We start from the raw sequence: 23129 nt of genomic DNA on the forward strand, positions 1-23129 counted from the left end.
TAGAAAAGTGGACCAGCCAGGACTCAAACCACTGTTGGTATTCTGATACCACCACGCCAGTCCCAATGACAGTTTCATCGGACATTAATTAAAATGTATTTCTAAAATCAGCATGAAGAATACCTCACAGACGTTCTGTACCAACAAAGGAATTTCTATAGTCTTTTTATGCATTATGATTGTCATAGAAATTTTTCTTAGAATCACCATATTTTCATCTCAGTGATAATATAATGATACCAGGGGTGAAAAAGTGCATATGGGAAACAGACTTCAGTTTTATACTATTTATTTTAAAATGTTATAGATCAGAGCTCTGGAGCAGAAATACATAAGTCAATTTAGGTGATTATACCTTGAGCAGAATAAACTGAATAAAGCTAAGCAGAAGCAGAGATTTATGGAAGACAAGCTGATACAGAGTGATATAAATAAGATTGTCATTTTTCTCACAGAATTACCAACTTGCAAAAATGTGATGTTCTAACCTCTAAAATGCTTTAGTTAAAAGAATGTTCAAGTGGATACATACAAAGAAGCTCAGTGGACAGAGATGTCGGATGCCGGCAAGGCCAGAACATTCCATGTGTCATCTTCGTCCCCACCCTCCGGACTCCTGCTGTTCCAGCAATAAGCTTCAAGCGAATGTGTTTTTAAGGATACATACTTTCAAACATAAATAAACCAAAGCAATTTGAAAATACATTTTTTTCCCCTAAATTTCCTTGTCAGAAGAGTGACAATCTTATCTCCGTGTGAAATAAAATGAGCCTGCACTTCTGCAGGGATGTCACAGAGTTAGCCCGCTCCCCACAGCAGCACGCCAGGAGCTGTCCAGCAGCCTCCGGGCAGCCCGGCCGGCCACAGTCTCAGGGTCTGTATATTGCTACATCCGCTGCTCCATGTCTGTGGCTCGTATCTCTTGACAACTGAGGATTAAGTGTCGCACAGGAAACTAACCAGTCAGAAATACTATTCCTCAACTTTTCAACCTATGAATTGACATAAAATATAACAACATAGAGCCAAAACATTCAATTCAAGTATTTTAGGCTTTTTTATTTAATAAATAACTTCAGAAAATAGCACTGTAAAAAGTGATCTGTTAAAATTAAAAGGCACTTAAAATAAGGTGTGAGGGGCAACTCAAGCTGTGAGAAGCACAATACAGGTGGGGTGGTCCCTGTGGCACTAACCAAAGGTAAGTAAGGCTTGTATGGGGGGGACTGTCCCACAAGCCACAGGAGGACATCACAAGTTTACTGAAAAGCAAATTACACCTAATGTTTCAAAGGAAACGCATTGATAGGAAATCTTACCTGACATGGAAACAAATAAGCATCAGATTAGAAAAGGAGATAAAAAGCACCAGGCTCCAAACAAAATAACAAAATAAAATTCAATGCAAAATATCCCCCTTGAGCAAATGCTATGTAAATTACGGCCTGTGTGTACAGTGCTAAACCAAGGATGGGTAAGCCAAAAGCTGTAGTATTCTTATCCAAGGCTGGAATTTAAAGAGAAGGCATAAAAGTTACCACGACGAAGTAACTCTTATAATGGCACACAGGTTTTAAAGCTATTGGTTTTTCCTTCCTAAATCTCTGAACCTTCCCCATGGCCTTTGCAGATCAACCATCTCAACGCTGTTTCATCTCAGGAACTCCCAACACACTTGTCTTTCAGATATGTCATCAGGCGTGTAATAAAAGGCAAATGGCAAAATAACACTTTTTAAATAATCCTAAACTAGCTAGTGGAACCTTTACTTTTGGGAATCTGTAGAACTGAATATGGACATATCTGTCAAGTTAAAAAATCCACTGTAACACATGATTAACAGAAATTCTCCCCATGCGCATTCCCCTGCCCCTCGCCCTTCCAATGACCCCACAAGCATCACCAACGCAGTGGCAACGTGATTTCAGCAGTCCAGGAGGAAAAAGTCAGAAGGCACAATGTGACCTTAGCTGACAAGGCTAACACCCTGTCTCAAGTCTCTGTCAGTCCCTGGCATGCATTAGAACATTATTTCGAAATAATAAAAATCCTTAAAAATTATACATACTGTACATTTTCAAATCCTGCCCTTGGGTAAAACCATGGCGCTACTGCCCTAGAGCGACTACACTGTGACTAGGAAGACAGCTACATCAGTGCTCGGAGTCTGCAGGGCAGCTCACTTGCCCTCATACTTTGGGTTGACCACAGTTGTCACAGCACTCTTGTAAATAGGATTTTCACCCTAAAAAGAAAAAAAAAAAAGTATTGCACTATAAAATCATGTGGTATTTATACATCAAAATTAAATGGTAGTCATTTTAATAAGTCATTCTGTCTTATTTGGAAAGCATTAGTAACCACCTGCACAACTGAGAAATGGAAGCTGTGCTCTGCTATGGTCGGTCTTGGTTTGTCTCCCTGTCACTCCCTGGGTCCTTCCTGCAGTGGCAGATTTGGAAGCACCCTCCATCCTCGGCAGCCAGCACAAGGCATCCCCAGACTCACTCCTCCTTAGGGAAGCATTAACGGTGCCCGACTCTTCACCACTTGCTGGACACCCAGATGCTTGGTAATCAAGGGAGCCTCAGTTTCCACTGCAGGGAGGGAGGTGCGGGACCCTCCACTGAATCCACTCAGAATGCTAACACAGACAATCGTGGCGCTCAGGACACAACTGTCATCCCAGGAGAAATGCTTACTGCAATGCCAGATTTTAGTGAACAGAACTGAAATCAAGCCTCAAGCCAACCAAGCCAGTGACTCCAGGCCATTAGCTCAAGATCTCTCAACATGCAAATCACTGCTGGCAACATTTTCAGCAGAAAATGAATAACCACCATTCTGCCCCCGGGAAGCATACAATTTGGAGAGTGAAAGAGAAATAAGTACTCTGATATAGAACAAAATAGAATTTTGCACAACAAAATATAGCAAGGGAACAAGAAAAGTGAGCAACAAATCAGCAGCTGGTTCATGGTGAAAACGTACAGAGTTAAAAATACCAATCAAATCAACGTGTAGGAAAAAGAACAGTTACTTCATACAGAAATGTACATAATTCGAAAGTTCTTAGGTGTGGTAAAAGGTCTACTTGCTAAGGTGCTGGGCAAGGAGAGGTGACAAGACAGACAAATCACCCAGGTCCTGTGTGCCTGACTAGAGTGTGGGCATGTTACCAGGGAGAGGGGAGACGTGGGCAGGGAAGTCCAGCACACCAAGGGTGGTTCCTGCAAGAAGCCAGACCACAGAACAACCAGGCCAGCTGTGCTGTGACACGGGCTCAGGGTCCCTCTCAAAATGGGTCACACACCTGAGGTCAAACTCAACAGGACTTCTAATCCCAAGTCCCACCCCCATTTGGAGTCAATTCATTGCTAGCCAGACTCCCAAAATGGGACTTTGTGGAGTCGGGAAAATGGGGTCCAGCGATCACCTTCTTAGAAGGTCCTGGAGAATGTGAACAAGACTCAGACTACCTGCACGAGGCCAGTTGCGTGGGAATCACTCCGCCTAATGTGTTCTAATTAAGAATAGCAAGGGAGGGACAAAAAAAAATCAAATAGAATGGCAAAGACTATTACTGTCTGATGGGCCCCAAGTACAACCTACATTATGCTTCGCACAGCAAGGAAGCACTTACCTTTGAGAAAATATTTTCTTTGTCATTACATTATCTCAAAGTCCGTCCCAACAAAAGTTGAACATGCAAGGTTAGAGGTAAAAATAAGCTCACTCTGAATTAGACACCCTGGAGGCCAACTAAGTGCCTGAGATTAGTCAGCAACCACGTGCAGTCCCGTGGCAGCAACAAGAAGCAAGCCTAACGTGCTGCAGTGCGCTGTGCCCGGCAGAACCAGCGCTTGTTCCTGCTGTCAGTAACACCATCATGTCCCCCCAGATATGTTCCTGCTGTCAGTAACACCATCATGTCCCCCCAGATATGTTCCTGCTGTCAGTAACACCATCATGTCCCCCCAGATGTGTTCCTGCTGTGACTCATGAATGAACCAGCAAGGGTTGGTCCAGTACAAGAAAAGTGCTTCAGAATGCGTGATCATTTCACTTGTTTGATTAATGGTTCGTCCCTTATTTTTTAAAGACATTTATTTTTATTGGAAAGTCAGATTTACAGAGAGGAGAAAGATCTTTGTCCACTAATTCATTCCCCAAGTGGATGCAATGGCCAGAGCTGAGTTGACCTGAAGCCAGGAGCCAGCAGCTTCTTCTGGGTCTCCCAAGCAACGGCAGGGTCTGAAGGCTTTGGGCTGTCCTCCACTGCTTTCCCAGGCCACAGGCAAAGCTGGATGGGAACTGGGGCAGCCAGGACATGAACCGGCGCCTATATGGGATCCCAGCTCATGTTAGGCAAGGATTTTAGCCACTCATCCCTTAATTTCTACTTTGTTTTTCTTAAGAACAGTTCAGAATAATCTGCAGCCAAAACTTTAGGCTACATTTGCATGGATTTCACTGGTACAAGACATTTTTACCAAGCTTTGGCCTCTTGTGTGATATAAGAAGCCTAATTTGGTTGAACAAGTAACATTTTACGTAAAACTTTAGTCAATGCTACAGAAATTGGACTTAAATAATCATTTCTATTTTTTGATGCTTTCAAAGTTTAACTAAACATACAGCAAAGGTGAAAGTTTGGGTAGGACAAACAGAAGTAACTGTGGACCTGTGGTGTCTGCTTGCTACCCACCTACAAAATCAGCACAAGAAAATATGCAAGGAGCTTGCTATTCCTCTCCACATCAATTCAGGGGTTCGGCACTGTAGTGTAGACGCTGAACTGCTGCAACCCTGGCTCGTGTCCCAGCTGCTCCACTTCTGTTCCAGCTCCCTGCTAATGCGCCTGGGAAAGCTGAGGCAGCCATTTGGGGAGTGGACCAGAAGACAGAAAATCAGTATCTCGTCTCACTCTACTCTGCCTTTTAAACAAATGAATAAATCTTTTGAAAACGATAAAAATGACTTTCTTTGGAAGTCTTAGGTAACAGAATGCATTGAGTTTCAAATTAAAAGACATGAAAGTTTGTTCCTGTATCAGTTTCACTGTATTCTTCTACCCTTCTGACACCAAATGTAACTTTAAAAAGTCTTAACATCTGATCAGAAATAAGTGAGAAATCTAACAAGTAATGACTTCTAATGCTATCCCTTAAAAATACAGAACAACTCTGTATTTCAAGATCTCGGTAAAATTACCATCATAAAAGCAGACCTCCAGAGAGTGACCGGGTACAGGGCAGAGTTGACTTCTATGCAATAAAGCAACTTCATGGTGAAGACGTTGCCTGCAGCAGTAGTCACTGTACTAATAAACTGAAATAGCTCTATGCTTTTCAAGAGTTTCTTTGTAAAAAGGCTCTGGGATCTGGTGACGGTGGGAGGTGGCCCTGTGACGCTTTGTGCGACAGGCAGAGACACAGGAACATACATACAGGTGAACTGGAAGCCAGCCTGAACAAGATGGCAGGAGAACAGACAAATCCTTCATGTCCCATCACCACCCACGAGGTGAGCTGAGCAACAAGAGCTCCGATCACACCAGGAGGGAAAGTGGGCTCCAAACACCTTTATCCTCTCTATTGGTCTGAGGAGCTTACACAATGATATTAATCCGTGTTTCCAAGTATGTCATCCAGAGGTCAGGATGACACACTGTGCACGTTCCTGCTCTTCTGCCTTCTAAAGGAATTCCAGGCTGTAAACACTAACTGAAGAATCTAGAATTCCTTCTAGAATTCCTTCTAGAATCATTAGCAATAGCACTACAGTTGTGTACTACACAAACAGCACAGCAAGTCACGCTTATCCACTTTGCAGTTTGGACTTCCCAGGTCCAATAGTCACGTTTAACCCTGACATGGACAGCAATTGGTTATGCCAGGTCAATCCCACCTCAGGCACAGGACTGTCATGAGGATGAATACTGGCACAGTGACATCATAACCACAGAGCATTGGCCCCGGTCAGTTACTCCTTCTCAAAGAAATGCCCACCTCCTACCAAAGACAAGAGGGGCTAACGCCTGCGAAGTGCGGACACACAGCTGTCCCACTTAGTATGTGGGGAGCTGGGCTTTGACCCCAGCTCTGGCTCATCACCACAAGCTAATTGTCCTTTCTACATTCACCAACTCCCTGTCTTGGTGAATGGCATCGTCCCGAAGGAGCAGCACAGGTCTTCCAGTGCCAAAACTACTCCATTTGGGTCATTAACTTCACACACCATCAGATTTAGTTGCAGCTCTCCCGGAAACCCTGCTGTGTCCCTTCTCGTCCAATGCCCATGGAGCCCAGTATAATGAACTCAAGCATGTTGATCACCGCACACAAACAAGGATGTAGATTCTCCAATGCGCTAAGAACTCCACATCCAGGGAGAAGTTCAGCGCCCAAGCCATTCTCAGCTACCATGGAAAACAACAGCTCTGGCACCACATACTGCTGAGCGTGCATGTGACAACAAGGGAACTCAGGGTGTTGGTGAAAGGCATCGTCCCGAAGGAGCAGCACAGGTCTTCCAGTGCCAAAACTACTCCATTTGGGTCATTGATTTCACATACCACTTTTGTTTAAAAGCCCTTCTAAGAGACTGAGTGTACACACAAAAGCAAAAGCCGCAGTTTAGACGTATCAATAAAGCCAGACTTCCAAAAATGTAGCAACAGTGCTAAATGGACACCCAGTGCAGTCAAAAGGCAGGAGCTCACGTGCAAGGCAGAAAGGGAAAGGAGATACCGGTGGCAACTCAGGGGCCAGCTTTACGTCCATAGTTTGGATTCTTGAAATTATTAATAGGGCTCTTGTAAATCGGATTTTCTTGCTAAAGCAAAAGAAACGGTTTCTAATGATTTCATCAGAAAGAAAATGGACATTCCTGGTGTTTAAACACTACTACGATTTATTATTTCCATGCCCCAGAAATTGACAATTCTTGAAAAATTCAAGCAACTAGTAAAATGTAAATGACTAAAATTCATTTACATCTGAATACGCTGTCACAGCTTTCTTCTGTCAAGAAGACAACAGTGGGCGTGGCGTGTGTCACGCCTTCCCCTGACTCCCAGTCTGCAAGCAGTAAGCACCTTGGAAACCTTCCTATAAAGCCAATTTCCTGAGATAACATTTGTATAGAGTACCTTTCTGAGTGGAGTCCCCTGAGCATGCAGACACACCCCCAAACCTAAAGGCAACAAGACTCCTGTCCCCACAGACTTGTCTTTTCTAGAACATCATGGAAATGGCGTCTAGCTGCTCGCCACTCAATCATCACTGTGTGAAAGGAGTACGAACCCTTCACGGAACAGCTCCCCACACAGTGACACTAGTCAGGGTCCTCCCACCAGACAGAGAGGCAGGTTTAACCCCCACACTAGTGAAGAATCAGACACACTGGACACAGTAATAAGAATAGCCATTCTTGCAAAGTTTTGGTTAATAGGAATACATTTAGGATGCTTTCTATTTCTCACTAAATGCTAATTACTTTAATAATAAACTTTCAGAGAAAATTCCAGGCCTAACTAAACAGGCAGTCTCAGACCCAGGTAAAATCCTTGCACTGTCCTCTTAAGTAGTGCATGAGGCACCTTATATTTTTAGATATTATGCAACTTACCGTGTCCCACTTGGCATTCATTTTCTCCTTTTCAAATTTAGCAAATTCCCTTCTGTCGTGAATGATCATCAGCAGCTTCCAAATGAGCAGCAACGCGAGGCCGATGAGGACAATGCCGGCCACCACACCAGCTACGATTGGAATGATGTCAGGACCAGTGGGACACTCTGCAAAGTCAGAGGGTTGGGAGTAAGCACAGCGCAGCCAGAGCGACACCGAGTCTGCCAGGCCCCAGGCTAGATGATCCCAAACAAAAATCCTGAATAAAAATATATTTCTGCATATTAAAAATGGCAATTTTTAAAGTCACGTTATAGTGTCATCAAAATCATGAAAACTTGGTTAGTCTCATAAAATACAGGAAAAATTTGTGCATTTAAGATTCCTGCTCTTCTTTGCTCCTCCCCTCTCTCTCCTTCCAGCCTCCTTTCCCCTTCCCCTGTTCCTGCCCCGCTGGAATAAACCTCCTAAGATACAAAAAAAAGATTCCTACGCAGTATTAAAAGCAGTAAAAGGAAATCTGAATAAATAGACAATCCCTGTCCAAGAACTAAAATCAATACTGCCATGATTACCACTGGTTCCCAATTTGAGCTATAAATGCAAACTATTCCCAGGCAAAATCCTGATGGGACTTCTTTGAAAATCAGCAAACTAATCTATATGAAAAGTGAAGAGCCAGGTAAGAGTTTCAGAAACTCTTTGGGAAAGAACGAAGTCTGGAGTGCTCACATTAGCTATTTTCAAAACTCAGAGGAACAGACTGAGAGCCGACCATAGTAAGAGACAGGCTTGTACATGCGCGTCAGGGAGACAGTGGTCCCAGCCGAAGGCACCCACTGAACCCTGCTCCACATGCTAAGACACGACCGTGCGGAGGATGCTCTTGGACACAAAAGTCAAGTGAGATCCACGGGAGAAATCTTGGTCAATTATTGCTCAAGATCACAAACTCTCGTGTTCAATGGACAGCGCTTGGGAATGACCAGGAGACACACACTGGGAAGCAGTGCTTGCACAAGCTTGTCCGCAAATACACTCTATGCCACAACATGCCAACCAATGCAGAACCACTGGGCAGTTCACTTCCACATTCAACACACGCTTGCCGCCTGTTCCAGAGTTCTGGTTCTAAATTTAACTGAGATATAGGACACGCATTCACAAAATCCTGCCTACTCGAGAAGAATTTCAAGAAATCCAGTAAAAAGTTGTTAAGAAAATCCAAGATGTGCTCCATCTGCCGAGAAGCGGAGCAAATTCAACACTTCCGTTCCATCCTTCCACAGGTTATCTTCCCCAGTGCCCAAGCCCAATCCAGCTCAAATCTCAGGTCACCAGTGGTAACTGAACATGGCCTGAGTCTGCATGTTCTACACGCCTGCAACACCCATCCTGACATCTTCACACTCCCTCCTCAGACAACCTGAAACTCAGCTTCTCTTCTCTCTGATACTGCCTTAAGAGATGAAAAATGCCCCCACATTGAACCTAGGGAATCCAACCGGAAGCTGTTTCTGGGTGCCTGGAACTTGACAATGAGCCTAAGCAGTCTGGAGACAGGAGAGGGCGGGAGGGATTTCTGGGCCGCTCGGGTTCTGACCTGGAGTCTCTACGACGTGAACGATGGCCTCATTGTTGCCGTTGACCGAGTACGTGAAGTAGAACCAGCAGTCATCCACGTCCTTCTCCTTGCAGTGGGACAGGGGGTCCACCTGGCCGGGCTGCGGCAGCTTGTCCCGATTTTCCACCTTGGTGATGTTGAAATGTGAACACTCCTGGGCACACCTGTCTTTCTTTTCTCCTTTATTGAAGGCTCGACACTGAACACATTCTCTGTAGACACACAAGTCATTACAGTTCACATTCCCCATTGAAGCTAAGTGTTTTCTTAAACATTACCTTGAGTGTTAAATTTGGGTGATCAAATTCAACCAGGTGCTATGAAATCGAATTTTAGTCAGCAGAGGCGTATTGTCTCTTGGATGGAAAAACTCCATCAGAGGATGACAATTTCTGGGAGTGGGCCTTTTGCCTAGTGGTTAAAACACCCACATCGCACCAGAATACCTGGGTTCGACCCCCAGCTCCAGATGCTGACCCCAGCTCCAGATGGTGACCTCAGCTCCAGATGCTGACCCCAGCTCCAGATGGTGACCTCAGCTCCAGATGGTGACCTCAGCTGCAGATGCTGACCCCAGCTCCAGATGGTGACCTCAGCTGCAGATGCTGACCCCAGCTTCCTTCCAGTGCAGACCCCGGGAGGCAGTCACCGTGCCTCAAGCTACACTTCCTGCCACCCTTGTGGGAGTTGTGGATTCAAGCCAGCCTAGTCTACTCATGAAGGACATTTGAGGTGTGTGCCAGCAGACAGAAAGTCTTAAATTAACAAATGAAAACTTTACAAAATGGTACTTTTCCAAACCAAATTACAAATTAAAACTTCAAATTAAAATCACAATAGAGAAATAAAAGGTCAGCCTATGGAACTGTATCATAAAAATAGTAATAATAATAAAATATTGTTTTTAAAAAAGGTCATAAAATGACAGTCCTGTCACAGAGTAAATACATTAATACAAAATTATAATAACAGGCCTGCTGCAGTAGCCTAGTGGCTAAAGCCCTTGCCTTAGATGCGCCGGGATCCCATATGGGCGCTGGTTCTAATCCCAGCAGCCCCGCTTCCCATCTGGCTCCCTGCTTGCGTCCTGGGAAAGCAGTCGAGGATGGCCCAAAGCCTTGGGACCCTGCACTCATGGGGGAGACCTGGAGCAGGCTTTGGGCTCCTGGCTTCGGATCAGTTTAACCCTGCCACTGTGGCTACTTGAGGAGTGAATTAGTGGATAGAAGATCTTCGTCTCTGTCTCTCCTCCTCTCTGTATATCTGACCTTCCAATAACAACAATAATAATAATAAACTATAATAATTTAAGCAGTATATTACTGGTAAAATAATGTTCCTTCAAAGGAAAAAAGCCTTCTATTCTGCCAAGTCAAAAAATAGTACTCTAAGAAATTTAACAAAAAAAGGCAACTGAAGAGAGCCAAGTCCTTAGAAAATTCCAATCAAAATATCCTTACACCTCTCCATGACACATTTTCGTGTGCTATTAACAGTCATTAGCTGCTGAGAAAGGGTTTTTAAGGATGAGGAGTGGGCTTCCACAAAGCATTTAGATTGGACACAGTCTAACGCAGGCCCTGCCCCAGTTCGGGCGACAGCACACACTCACGCAGCGACGCTCGCCAGCAATCAGGAAATACGTACTTGTGTTCAGCACAGACGCCCAGGCAGGTCTGACACATCTCACAGGTTTGCCCTTGAAACTTGGGATCCGTGCACTTGCAGACGCCGCACTCACAGATCCCCCGGCCGTTGCAGATCTGCCCGTTTGTGGCCATGCAAGAGGTCGTATCCAGAGAACAGTCGCACGCGCTGCCGGTGTAGTTAGGATTGCACTCGCACACGCGACACTTGCAGACACCATTTCCTGCAATTAAAAATATCACGTTTCCAGCTAGTGGTGAAAACATAAAATCATGGCATGCGCTTACAAAGGGGCCAAAACACGGAAGAAGTCTGAGGGACGGACCGACACTCCACAAGCCTGACTAGTTAACCGAGTGAGTTTTCAAGACCTGTTATCACATACAGTGGGACCACACTTCAGACCCTTCCTCACCTCCACAAATCAAGCCATTGGACCGATCACAGTTGAAGTTATCACACTCGCAGAATTTGCCGGAATAGATTTCGTTCGTGTTGTCCCTCTTGCGGCAGACACACTGCCCGCACACGCACTCCCCATTGTTGCTGCAGATCTCAGAGCTGTTCTCCTTCCTGCAGTAGGCGTCCATGTCCTCGCTGTTCACCTCGTCCGTGCTGCACTCACACTGTCTGCCAACACGGCCCTCGTTGCACCTGAGCCAAGATCACAAAACTCCACTTGTATCAGGAGAAATAACCGAGAACCCCTGTCTCTTCAAACTGCAAACATTAAATGAGAAAACAAGTCTGGAAAGACGGAATTCATGTAATTTCAAAGAATACAGCAACCGTAATTTTAAATGATGCCTTATCACATTTTTAACTATAACTGAACTATGGCTCTATTTTAACCTAGAAAAGCACAATAGCTACATCCAAGGAAGTACAGGAAATCGAGCAGAAGTGGGCCAGCCACATCAGCTGAAAATGTGACATGTTCTTCAAAAACAAAGTTATCCTACTGAGCCAGACTCTACGGAGTTTTTAAAATATAACTAACGCTCATGGACACTGCCAGCTGATTCTGCATGTGGTGAACAGAGAAAGGGAAGAAAGAGGAGGCATGCTCATGGGAATTCTTCATGTGTTTCCCTAAAGACACAGTCGCATGACTCAAAGAGAGGACATCAGGCACGGAGTAGGAGCTGACAACATCTGGATGGCTCTGCAGCACAGGCAACTGCACTCGGGGCAGCCATGTGCCTTCCTCATGGCTGGCACCCAGCCGGCCTAGTCACCTACAACCTACATGGACATCAGATGTCCCCGTGTATTCAGGATGCATTCAGGTTCAGCTTTTAACTTAAAAAGTAATTACAGTGTGAAATAGCTTTACTGATGTTACATTTTATATTCTGAAAAGTATCATTATTTTAATTTTATGTCACATACATATTTTTAAGATTCCAACAGTGCAGAAGCACAAGCGGTGACAACTGAACATTGTTCAGGACAACTTCATTCCATTTCCCAGAGAAAGCTACCATCCTCGGTCATGCATGTCTGAAACCTTACCTGGGCTTATTCACTACAAATTCACAGTACCGTCTCATGACAGAAAACCAAGTGCAATCTTAGACTATGAGGTTTTCATTTGAAAGATGAGACAGACAGGAAAACAGAATGCCATGTTCAAGATCACCAGTTTGGAATACATTTCCTTATTTGCTCCCAGTGCTCTGCCCACCCCGTGCACGTCTGGGTCCTGCTCCGCGATCCCGGCTCACCTGCAGGCCCCACACTCGAACGTGCCATTCCCATCGTGGCACTGGGGACTGGCAGGGATGCCTGCGTCCTGGCACTCGCACTCACAGATGAACTCAAGGATCACCTCGACCTCCTCAGTGAAGCCCAGAGGCTTGATTTTAATGGTTTCAGAATTCTTATTCGGACACTGATTTGAAGTAATGCTGATTTCAAACTGAACCTTTAAGGAAAAAAGCAAGATAGAGTGAACAATATGCTTAATAATACCAATCCACTGAAAATATTTCCAAAAGCCATCATTTCTTTTGGCATTTCTCCAGATATTTGTTTATAAATATACAATACCTCATCTCCAATGGAGATGTTGGAGCACTTTCTTCCATTATCCCCTGTGCCATTCACCCCATTCTTGCAGTAAGATTTGTAATTTATGGTTACTCCTTCTGGCAATTTGCTGTTTTCCAAAATGACTTCTGAGGAAAGGGACTGAAACAAAACATGGTTATATACAGGAAAGCCAAGCAGAATATACCGGAATGCATGAGACCGACAGGTAAAATGCTGACAGGACATATCCAGTCAAGACAGGGTTTTGAAGCTCAGGTCAACAGAGCGGCTAGGAAACACAGAACTGAGACCAGGCAGGCTCCAGTCAAGCAGGACTGGATCTGCAAACACAGACACTGTAGAAAAGAGCATTCTGCCCCATGCCTGTGGTGAAATACCAATGAGCACGCAGTTCAGGCCTGACCCAATTACCACTGCTTGCCTGGAAAACACACACAAACAAGCCACGCCTGCAGGGGAAAGACTCAAGCCAATACTTAACCCACCCCCTGCCCAGCTGAAGTGGGACTCAAGGCTTTTGATTTTTCAACCTCCCACCACAGCCGACTCAGTGCGGCAGCATTTCCCAGCACCCTCCTTGGACACTCCTGTTCTCAGCCTCCAGCTTCAGCCCATCCCAGCCCAGTCTGTGGACATCCAAGACGGGAGTTCCATCTCTGTCTCTAATCAAAACTAACATTTTGTTTAAAAAAAAAAAAAAGAACAGCAAGCAAGCAGACCTCTCAGGACAAATAGAGAAGATGGTAGTTGCTCACATTCTTGGACAAGACAGAAATTGGGAAAACAGTCTGGTGGGGAAAAGCAGCTTAGGGAGGACGTAGGAACTGCTGACATCCTGAAGTCCTGGGCAGGTGTTTGTCCTAGCGCTCACAACACCAAGCAGGTTGCCCATCAGCGTTTGTCTCCCCGCTGAGCAGCTCCTGGCCCACTGGGAGACAGCAGCCAGGACTGAAGCAGACCTGGATTAAGTTCCCAGCCCGATCATGGAGTGAACCAAATGTTCATGTCTTCAAACCAGGTCTTTCCAAAATATACTGAGATTCCCAAGGGGGAAAAAAAATACTCAAAACTCAACCAACACCAACTCTCCAAAGGTTAAAGGGGGATCAGAGCGGTGTATGCAGCACATGAAGAGTTAGGGTGACACTTCCAATGCCTGCTTACACAATGCTTCATGGGAATCAAAGCTTTACGCTTGGAGGGAAAGCACAGCTCCTTCTAATATCAACTCAGCTCTCCCAGGTGAAGAGAAAGAATTCCATTAAGCTTTTAAAATAGCCCCGTTGCAGACAAGCACATATTCAGATTTTTATATATTCCACTTACATTTACAAATGAGTGCGTACACTTACTAAAAACAGAAACAAATGTTCTCTGCATGTATGGGAGGAAAGAAGTGGCACAAATGCTTGTCCAGCAAACACAAGAATGTACCAAGAACACTCTGGAGAGGGAAGGGGGACTGAGGACCCCCCAAATCCAGGCGTCAGCTCCCTAGCAACCTTGCTTTCACACAGTGACACACACATGAGCGGTTCCCTTATGTGCTTTTATCCTATTTCTGCTTGCTTGAGGCTATGCTTTTCACACAGTGTAAGACGTCCCTCCAGATACGGAATTTAAGTTCTGTGTTGCCCCCGGGCTTCCCGCACTGTTTCTCAGCACTTCCGCTTGCACAAGGCACAGTCCAGAGCCCCCGGGGTCTGCTGCCACTCACATTGTAGGCATCGATGATCAGCTGGATGACGTTGCTGGAGTTTGCGGACAGCGTTCCCACTGCTGACTTGGGGATCAAGTTTTTCAGTTCCTGCGATTAAACAATGTAACACATCAAGCACATCTACTATTCACTAGCCGATCAGCGCCCACTGAACAAGCAACCTGCGTCTTTATAAATACCCGTTGCCTGTACATCTCCTAAGCCACTCTGGGAGTGAAACCAGAAAAACACACGTTTCAAGGTATGAATAACATCAACCTCTTCTGTAAAATCCAATTTTACTGAGCTAGTGGCACCTTCCTGCATTTCAGTTCGTATATACTCCTCTACCTCTCTAAGGCAACAACAACAAAGAACCAGCACTTCTGTCTCTCTTCTTAGCTCACACATACCTTGTACACAGGCTGAAACTCTTCAGTAACGGCAAAGATGGTCTGGATGTTATTTTCGCTGAGTTTCTGGACGAGGTGAGCAATAGAGGGATAGTCCTAAGAAATGAAGAGACACAGCTTAGACACAGGTCCTCCTTCCAATCTGCTCTGAAATGTTCACACCTGTACAGGTCACAGTCTCCAGGCCAGTGACGGCCAAGGTGAGTGGAACACACAGCAGGGGTTGCCCAGCTGATCCCTTCTTTTACATGTACATATAAGAATATCCACTCTAGGGTCCAGTGCAGTAGTCTAGCGGCTAAAGTCCTAGCCTTGCATGTGTGGGATCCCATACAGGTGCCAGTTTATGTGCCAGCAGCCCCCGCTTCCCATCCAGCTCTCTGCCTGTGTCCTGGGAAGGCAGTGGAGGAGAGCCCAAAGCCTTGGGACCCTGCACCCACGTGGGAGACCCAGAGGAAGCTCCAGGCTCCTGGTTTCAAATCGGCTCAGCTCCTGCCACTGTGGCCACTTGGGGAGTGAATCAGCAAACGGATGGTCATCCTCTCTCTCTCCTTTCTGTATTTCTGACTTTGCAATAAAAATAAATGAATCTAAAAAAAATATAGATTCACACTGGAAACAAAGACAGTCTGTGTGCATACCGAGTGGCAAAGAATCGGAAGTGTTATTATCTGTCACTTCAGAAAAAAAGATTCAATGTTGTTCATATTTCTTCTAGAACTTGAATAATTTGCCAATATTTTCAGTAAAGGCAGATGCCTACTTTTAAAAATCGACTAATAGGGCCCAGCACAATAGCCTAGTGCCTAAAGTCCTCACCTTGAACGCACTGGGATCCCATTCGGGCGCCAGTTCTAATCTCGGTGGCCCCATTTAGCATCCAGCTCCCTGCTTATGGCCTGGGAAAGCAGCTGAGGATGGCCCAAAGTCTTGAGACTGTACCCACAATGGGAGACCTGCAAGAAGCTTCTGGTTCCTGGCTTTGAATTAGCTCAGCTCCATCCACTGCCGCCACTTAGGGAGTGAATCAGTAGACAGAAGATCTTCCTCTCTCTGTCTCTCCTCCTCTCTGTATATTTGCCTTTCCAATAAGAAATAAATCTAAAAAAATCAACTAAGATAAAAAAAATGTTTAAAGGAATCATCAACTTTGCCAGCCAAGTGTTCCAGCAAGCAGACAAGACGAGTTAGGAGTGAAATTGTGTCTTAGGCAGCCCCTGTTTCCTGGGCAAGGACCTTCCCCGCACAGAAGGAAGCAGGTTCAGTCACTCCCCACAGACAGCGCCTCCAGCATCCCTGTACATTTAAGTTACCATATTGCCAAACCCCGAGAAACACACAATGCAGTCACCCACCAAACATGCAGAGGAAGCACCACAATTCACCATTAGGAACCAGCACTTACGTAATAGTGGCTCATGGTATACATGTTGTTTTCCAGGTGGCACTGTCCATCGTTGGGTAAAACAATGCCGCCAAGTTTCCCATCTCCAGCGAAGTGGAAGCCGGCATCCGTGGAGAACACCAGCAGCCTGGTGACATTCCTCCAGCCGATCAGTGACTTCAAGAGAAAGGCAAGGCTCACACAGCGTCCCTGGGTCTGAGCACAGATCTGCTGGCTTTCCTGCACTCTCCTGCCGACTCTGTGTCTTCACTCCCAACGCTGCTGCTTGTGCTCAAGAGTGCAGCACCCACTGAGACTTCTACCACCCAGCATCATCCCTCTGCCTGGCTGTCCCCATCTCTGCTCTGTAAAAACTGGTTTTGGGCCCGGCGGTGTGGCCTAGTGCCTAAAGTTCTTGCCTTGAACGCCCCGGGATCCCATATGGGTGCTGGTTCTAATTCCGGCAGCTCCACTTCCCATCCAGCTCCCTGCTTGTGGCCTGGGAAAGCAGTCCAGGACAGCCCAAAGCTTTGGGACCCTGCACCCCTGTGGGAGACCTGGAAGAAGCTCCTGGATTCTGGCTTTGGATCGGCAAAGCATCGGCTGTTGCGCTCACTTGGGGAGTGAATCATCAGATGGAAGATCTTCCTCTCTGTCTCTCCTCCTCTCTGTATATCTGACTTTCCAACAAATAAATAAATCTTTAAAAAGAACCAAACTGGTTTTGGTTTTGCTTATCATCCTTTTCTCTGGAAGCTGACACAGAGCTTGGCATATAGAATCATTGCTGAGTGAAATCACACCATCCTGGGACTGCTGCCATGATCCACCCACCTGCGCTCCATCTTCCACACCGTCTGCTCCTGCAGTGGCCTCCATTTAAGGCTTGCTCTTCCATTACAGAAACACGTAACAGTCCAGGCACTCGCCTGCTCAAGCCTACCCACTCATCAATCAATACTGTTGATTTGTTCCTTTATTTTTCTTATCTAATTCAACAGCAACAACAAACTTAAACGGCTCTCTGTTAAATTTGTTATATTTGTCTCAATTTACTAAATGTAACTGTTTGTGCCTTTGTGAGTCTAATCCCAGAGGTACAAGGAAGTGTATTAATGCTAGAAGTCTATCTCCTTTGCACTACAGAAGCAGAAAGCATGGTGAAGATGGACAGCAGCCATGACCATGTGGCTGGCTGCTGTGCTTTGGTCTTCGGATTTAGGCCTTGTTAAAAGGCTGCTCAAACAGGGCCAGTGCTTTGGCACCCCACATCTGTACTCCTTCATGGTCTGGCCAAGCCCCGGCTGTTGCAGCCACACAGGGAGACCCAGCAGATGACAGACCTCTCTGTCCCCCACTCTGTAACTGCCTTTCACATAAATAAAACAAAAATTAAAAAGAAAGAAAAGGCTGCTCAAGTAAATGACTAGAAACTAAATGAGATGAAACATTACTGAAATTCTATTTTCTAATCTTTAAAAGCAGTCGAAACTAACAACTTAGTAGCTACTATTTTTAAGGTTAGCTGATAGTTTAATAATTACTGTACTCAAAAGTTACAGCAACCCTACAGAGACTAAAAAGTCTAGGAACAATAGTGAAGAAAAATTGTTACCACTCCATAATGCTGTACTCACTCTCCTGGATACCAATTAGACCTGAGTGAAAACTCACCGACAAATAACCACTGAGAGACACCTAAGGGAAGGTGCTGCTCCAGAGCTGGACAAATCTAAGATAATCCACTTCCAAACCAGCTTTCTGGGTCCAGTCTTGGCAGGACTTGGGGGGGGGGGGGTCTCTGTCACCCATGTGGGAGAACCAGTTGGGAATTCCAGGTTCCTGGCCATCAGCCTGCCCACCAACCCTGGCTGTAATGGGCATTTGGGAAGTGAACCAGTAGATGGCAAATCTCTCTAACTCCCAGGTGCTGTGCCTTTCAAATACAAAGAAGGAAGGGGACAGAGGGAGGGAGAGGAAGGGATGAAAGGAGGAAGGAGGAAGGAAGAGATTGAAGAGAGAAGGAGAGAAAGGCCTTCCATGGATAGGTGTAATACAAGGAGGAAAACAGACAACAGCAAGCATTCAAGAAAAGCTACCTCCAGGTGCTGGTACAATGGCTCAACTGGCTAATGCTCAGCCTGCAAGTGCTGGCATCCCATATGGGCGTTGGTTCCTGTCCCAGGTACTACACTTCCTATCCAGCTGCCTGTTCATAGCCTGGGAAAGCAGTGGAGGATGGCCTAAAGCCTTGGGATCCTGTAACCCATGTGGGAGACCAAAAAGAGACTCCTGGCTTCAGACAGGTTCAGGTGCTGTCGCTGCAGCCAACTGGGGAGTAAACCAGCAGATGCATGATCCTTCTGTCTTTCCTTTTCTTTGTAAATCTGCCTTCCAACAGAAATAAATAAAGCTTAAAATTAAAAAAAACCAAAACTCTATCTACTGCCCAATGCTCATTCTTAGTCTCATGTCAAAACCCTCAGGTACATACAATGCCATCACTGGGACAGGACAGATGAGCTCACTACCACAGAGAAGCTTGCAATTAGAAATGCTACCCTGGGGCTGGCACAGTGGTGTAGCAGGCTAATCCTCCATCCTTTGGCACTGGCATTTCACAAGGGTGCCAGTTTGTGTTCTGGCTGCTCCACTTCTGATCTCTGCTTATGGCCTGGGAAAGCAGCCAAGGGAAGCCCAAACCTTTGGGTCTCTGCACCCATGTGGGAGACCCAGGTGAAGCTCCCGGTCTTGGATCGGTTCAGCTCCAGCCATTGTGGCCATTTGGGGAAGTGAACCAGAGGATGGAAGAACTCTCTCCGTCTTTCCTCCTCTTTCTGTAAAGTCTGCCTTCCAAATCAAAAACCAAACCAAAACAAAACAAAACTTTAAAAATGCTAAAAGGCATGCTCTCTTCCAGCTTACAAATCAAGTCTTACAAGGTCGCTGGGACAGCATCAGCGAGTGAGGAAAGGGTGCCAGAGCCGGACACTCCTGCAGCTCAGCCCTTTCACAGTCTCTGTGACACGCCACACAGCACCGATCCATCTCTGGTACGAAGCCTCTACTCAAACCCAGGACAGCAACGAAGACAGCCACTGCCACGGGTGAGCACCAACCTCAGAACTGAACCCACTGCCTGCCTTAAAGGGGAATTAATAATTAAAGGAATAAAGCATTTATAGCTGGAAAAACAGAGCACATGTAGCTGAAGGCAATCTCAAAGGCTAAGAACTAGACTCTGCTGGGATAATTAAGCGATACGATAAATAAGGCCACTTTTTCTGCTGACAGTAAAATCACGCTTAGCATTTATATAAGTAACACAAGTGACATCCCCTAGTAAAACACAAACACACTCACCCCACACACTGCAACTTGCATGATGGCATCAAAGCCACCTTCTGGAGAGTCCAGATTTCCGGAAATACGCTGCTGCCCGACAAGCCTGTTAAACACTGCTCCGTCCTCTGTGAGGCTGAGTACGTTCTTGTAGCTGAAGGGGCTGGTACAGTTCTGCTCACTCGTGCAAGGGTTCCTGAGCTTAGCAGGTGTGGTGCTAATATAAGGCATCACGGTTTTCTCCACAAAGGAGCCAAACCCTAGAATAGACAGATACACAGATAGGCAATAACCCTGTTTCCTACACAAGCTGCTATGGACTCAGTGTCTATGTCCATGAAAGCCCAATTTTCCATGTGACAGAGAGACATGCATCCCTGCGCCTGACCATCTGCCTATAGCATCACAGAAGGACCAGACCATGCATCCAGCTTCTGCCTTCCCGCTGCCTTTCTTGTATCTCAGGTCTTCACACTGCCACACTGAATGAATGGAGCAATGTTCTAGAATTCTGACCACTTCCTATTTCCACGATCCTAGATCTAGATCTGTGCTTCCTGAAGACAACGGAACTATAACCAAATGCTATTCTCTTATGGTTTCTGTTGAAACAGAGTTCCTTTTTAAAAGGCAGCTTTTCAGCCACAAGGAGCTGTCAAGGTTTCCGAGCACCCTGCTGCTACACCTCAGGTGGAGCAAGAGCCGGAAATAGCAGGCAAAAAGAGGCGCAGCTGGAGACCACCGCACAGGAATGGGAAGGGCTGGAAAGAGGAGCATTCCAACATGGCACACTTGGTGTGAGGTGAGACAAAGCTGCTGCAGCAGGCGAGAACAGAATGTATTTTATCACCTGCACCGCTCAGAGGCACAGTGTGCACAGCCTGACATTTCATTTCAGAAGGAAGAGCAAAAAGCTGGCCCTCCGATCTCCCAAGTCTACGCTGGAGAACCAAGAATGAAACCTGCCCAGACATGTGCAGGTGAAAGCCACTCATCTTCCCAACATTCCTACCGATTCGGAAGTCTGAAGTCACTGAACTCATCCTTTTCATCAGATCTGTCCCCAGACTCTTGACGTTTTCCAGGTCGTCCTTCATGGAGTAGGAGAGATCCATGAGGTAGTACAGGTCAATAGGGTAGTCCTCCGCACGTTTGAACTTCAACGTGAACGTCTGTGGCTCTCCTGATCAAACGTGGGTCAGAAACGACGTGAGTGTGCCAGGCATCAAGAGCAAATGGGAAAACCAAGCAGATCTGACTGCCCTGGCAAACGCAGGAACATCAACAAAAACCAGAGATTTCTAGAAATAATTCACTGAGTCTACACTCAATTTCATTCAACAAATACTTCACACACGAGGCCTTGCGAGTACAAAGATGAAATAAACAGCATGCCCAACCCATACTAGGTAACTTGTGTCTCAAAAATTAAGTTTCCTAACTGACTTAGGATGGACGGAGATTGGATTTTTAACAAACCTCAGGTGTTGGTCCCAGGAAACTACCACATGCATGTCAGTCACCAAATATTATTTTTACTTCAGAAAACTCAGGAATAGTCTTTAAATTGTATTATTGACACAAAGGCTAGTTAACAAATAATAGGAAAAATTCAAGAGGGAGGTGACAAAGAAATGAATTGAAATGATGAGGATAGAAAAGAAAAGAGATGTCAGGCACACTTCCCTCCAGAAACAGGAGAATGAGAGGTTTAGATGAACCACTGTTAAATTCTGTCTGAAGAAACTCCTGGTAGGCAGGTAGGAGAAAAACAAGCAAATATTGTTAAATCTCAAGGAAAACCACTCCAACAAGTGGATTGCAAAGGGGGTGGGGGAATAGAAACACACAAAAAGCAGCCTGGGAAGCGTTGGTGTAGATGAGAGCAGTCAGGAGCCATGTCCTGGAGGAAGCACACTGCTCTGCTGGGCACAGAGGGGCCAGAGAGCCCCAACAGGATCCACGGGCTGCGGTGTCTCAGACTGAGCGCAGGTGTGCTGCAGCGGACTGGGCGTGGATGTGGGGAAAGGGGAGGAGGTTGCACACAAAGGCATCGCCTCCAGAGACAGCACACAAGTTTTGAGTTCCAGCACTGCCACAGATAATAGAACTCCAGTAATTTTAAAAAACAACAACAGAAAGAAAACATTAAAACATTGCTTTTATATTATGGAATAGAAAGAGAATAAACACTTGTGAAACCCAGGAAGTCAAATTAATACTTGCAAGAACTTACTTGATCTTAGACAAAAATTTAGTATTGTCCTTTGGAAAATCTTAAGAATTGTGCTTGTGAAACTCTCAGCCTTTCTGACTGGCTAGCCTGAGGCCTCCATGGAGGCTGAGGCAGAGGGCTGGGTCTCACCTGATCGCAGCTGCAGAACCAGCTGCTGGGGCTGGATCTGCGTGATGTCTTCAGGCTGCAGCTTCTCTGCTGTTCCTTTGCTACGGTTGGTGACATTTTTATTTTTCTTGATGGCTGTGGAACCTCTGGGATTCTCTATGTCATCTGGATGGCAGCCTTTCTTTTTCAAGGCCTCTAAATCATCACACCGTGCAGAAGTAGGCATTCCTTCCTGTAGAAAGGTCTAAATAACACATGAACACGTAAGTAAAAGGGGAGCATATGACATGTCTCACTCCTGGCTTGTACATAAAGCGCTCCCTTCACTCAAGTCATTAAAGTACTCATTTAAAAACAAAATCATTCCAGAGAAAGTATCACCTCTTTCAAGAACTGACCTAAGTGTTTGTTTTAAATGTTCCATTTGTGAATTCAAAAACTAAACTTCTCAGTGAAACCGTGTGTTGAATACAGTTGACAGCAACTGGTAACCTACGTACTGAAGTATCAGGCACTTTCCCAGAATTTTCCTTAGCAGTGCCTTTTCAAAAACCCCACAGCACTTCCCTCAGCACAACTTTGGGAGTTTAACTGTAAGTTAAGGAAAAGCACAGCAGCATAAACACATCTCAGGAGACTAAGAAACTTAACACTGATTGAAGTATTCCTGAGAGTCGGAAAAAGTTTCTAAGTATTGGCTATTGTTTTAAGAGTTTAGAAGCGATTTAAATCAAAGTATTTTACAGGAGCAGGCATTCTCTCTATTGAATAAGATGCCCACATCTAACACTGACATGCCTGGCTCTAGCTTCCGATTCCTGTCTCCTGTTAACGCAGACTCTGGGGGAGGTGGCAGGTGATGGCCTAAGCCTTCCACGGGAGACCCAGATTAAGTTCTCGGCTTCCAGCTCCAGTGCAGCCCAATCTTGGTGATTACAGGGATTTGGGCAAGGAGCTGGCAGATTACAGCTCTCTGTCGCTCTCTGAAA

The 23129-nt window shown here is 45.6% G+C and overlaps 1 protein-coding gene across 2 annotated transcripts in view; it reads right to left on the reverse strand.

Annotated features, from left to right (window-relative positions):
- Nucleotides 1-272: 272 nt before the first annotated feature.
- Nucleotides 273-23129, reverse strand: part of ITGB1 (integrin subunit beta 1) — a 42785-nt gene continuing 19928 nt past the window's right edge. For both annotated transcript variants that reach the window (XM_040992567.1, XM_040992568.1), the window contains 13 exons: nt 22162-22384; nt 20809-20979; nt 19818-20056; nt 16476-16631; nt 15071-15166; nt 14676-14765; nt 12956-13096; nt 12631-12830; nt 11319-11557; nt 10904-11126; nt 9236-9468; nt 7633-7799; nt 273-2245 (listed from right to left, as the gene is read on the reverse strand). In XM_040992567.1, the coding sequence (XP_040848501.1) occupies nt 2180-2245; nt 7633-7799; nt 9236-9468; nt 10904-11126; nt 11319-11557; nt 12631-12830; nt 12956-13096; nt 14676-14765; nt 15071-15166; nt 16476-16631; nt 19818-20056; nt 20809-20979; nt 22162-22384 (2244 nt within the window). In that variant the 3' untranslated portion in view covers nt 273-2179. The remainder of the gene's footprint in view (nt 2246-7632; nt 7800-9235; nt 9469-10903; nt 11127-11318; nt 11558-12630; nt 12831-12955; nt 13097-14675; nt 14766-15070; nt 15167-16475; nt 16632-19817; nt 20057-20808; nt 20980-22161; nt 22385-23129) is intronic.

Source organism: Ochotona curzoniae, unplaced genomic scaffold, assembly GCF_017591425.1.
Source record: "Ochotona curzoniae isolate NIBS_2020 unplaced genomic scaffold, NIBS_Ocur_1.0 contig_78, whole genome shotgun sequence".
NCBI lineage: Eukaryota > Metazoa > Chordata > Mammalia > Lagomorpha > Ochotonidae > Ochotona > Ochotona curzoniae.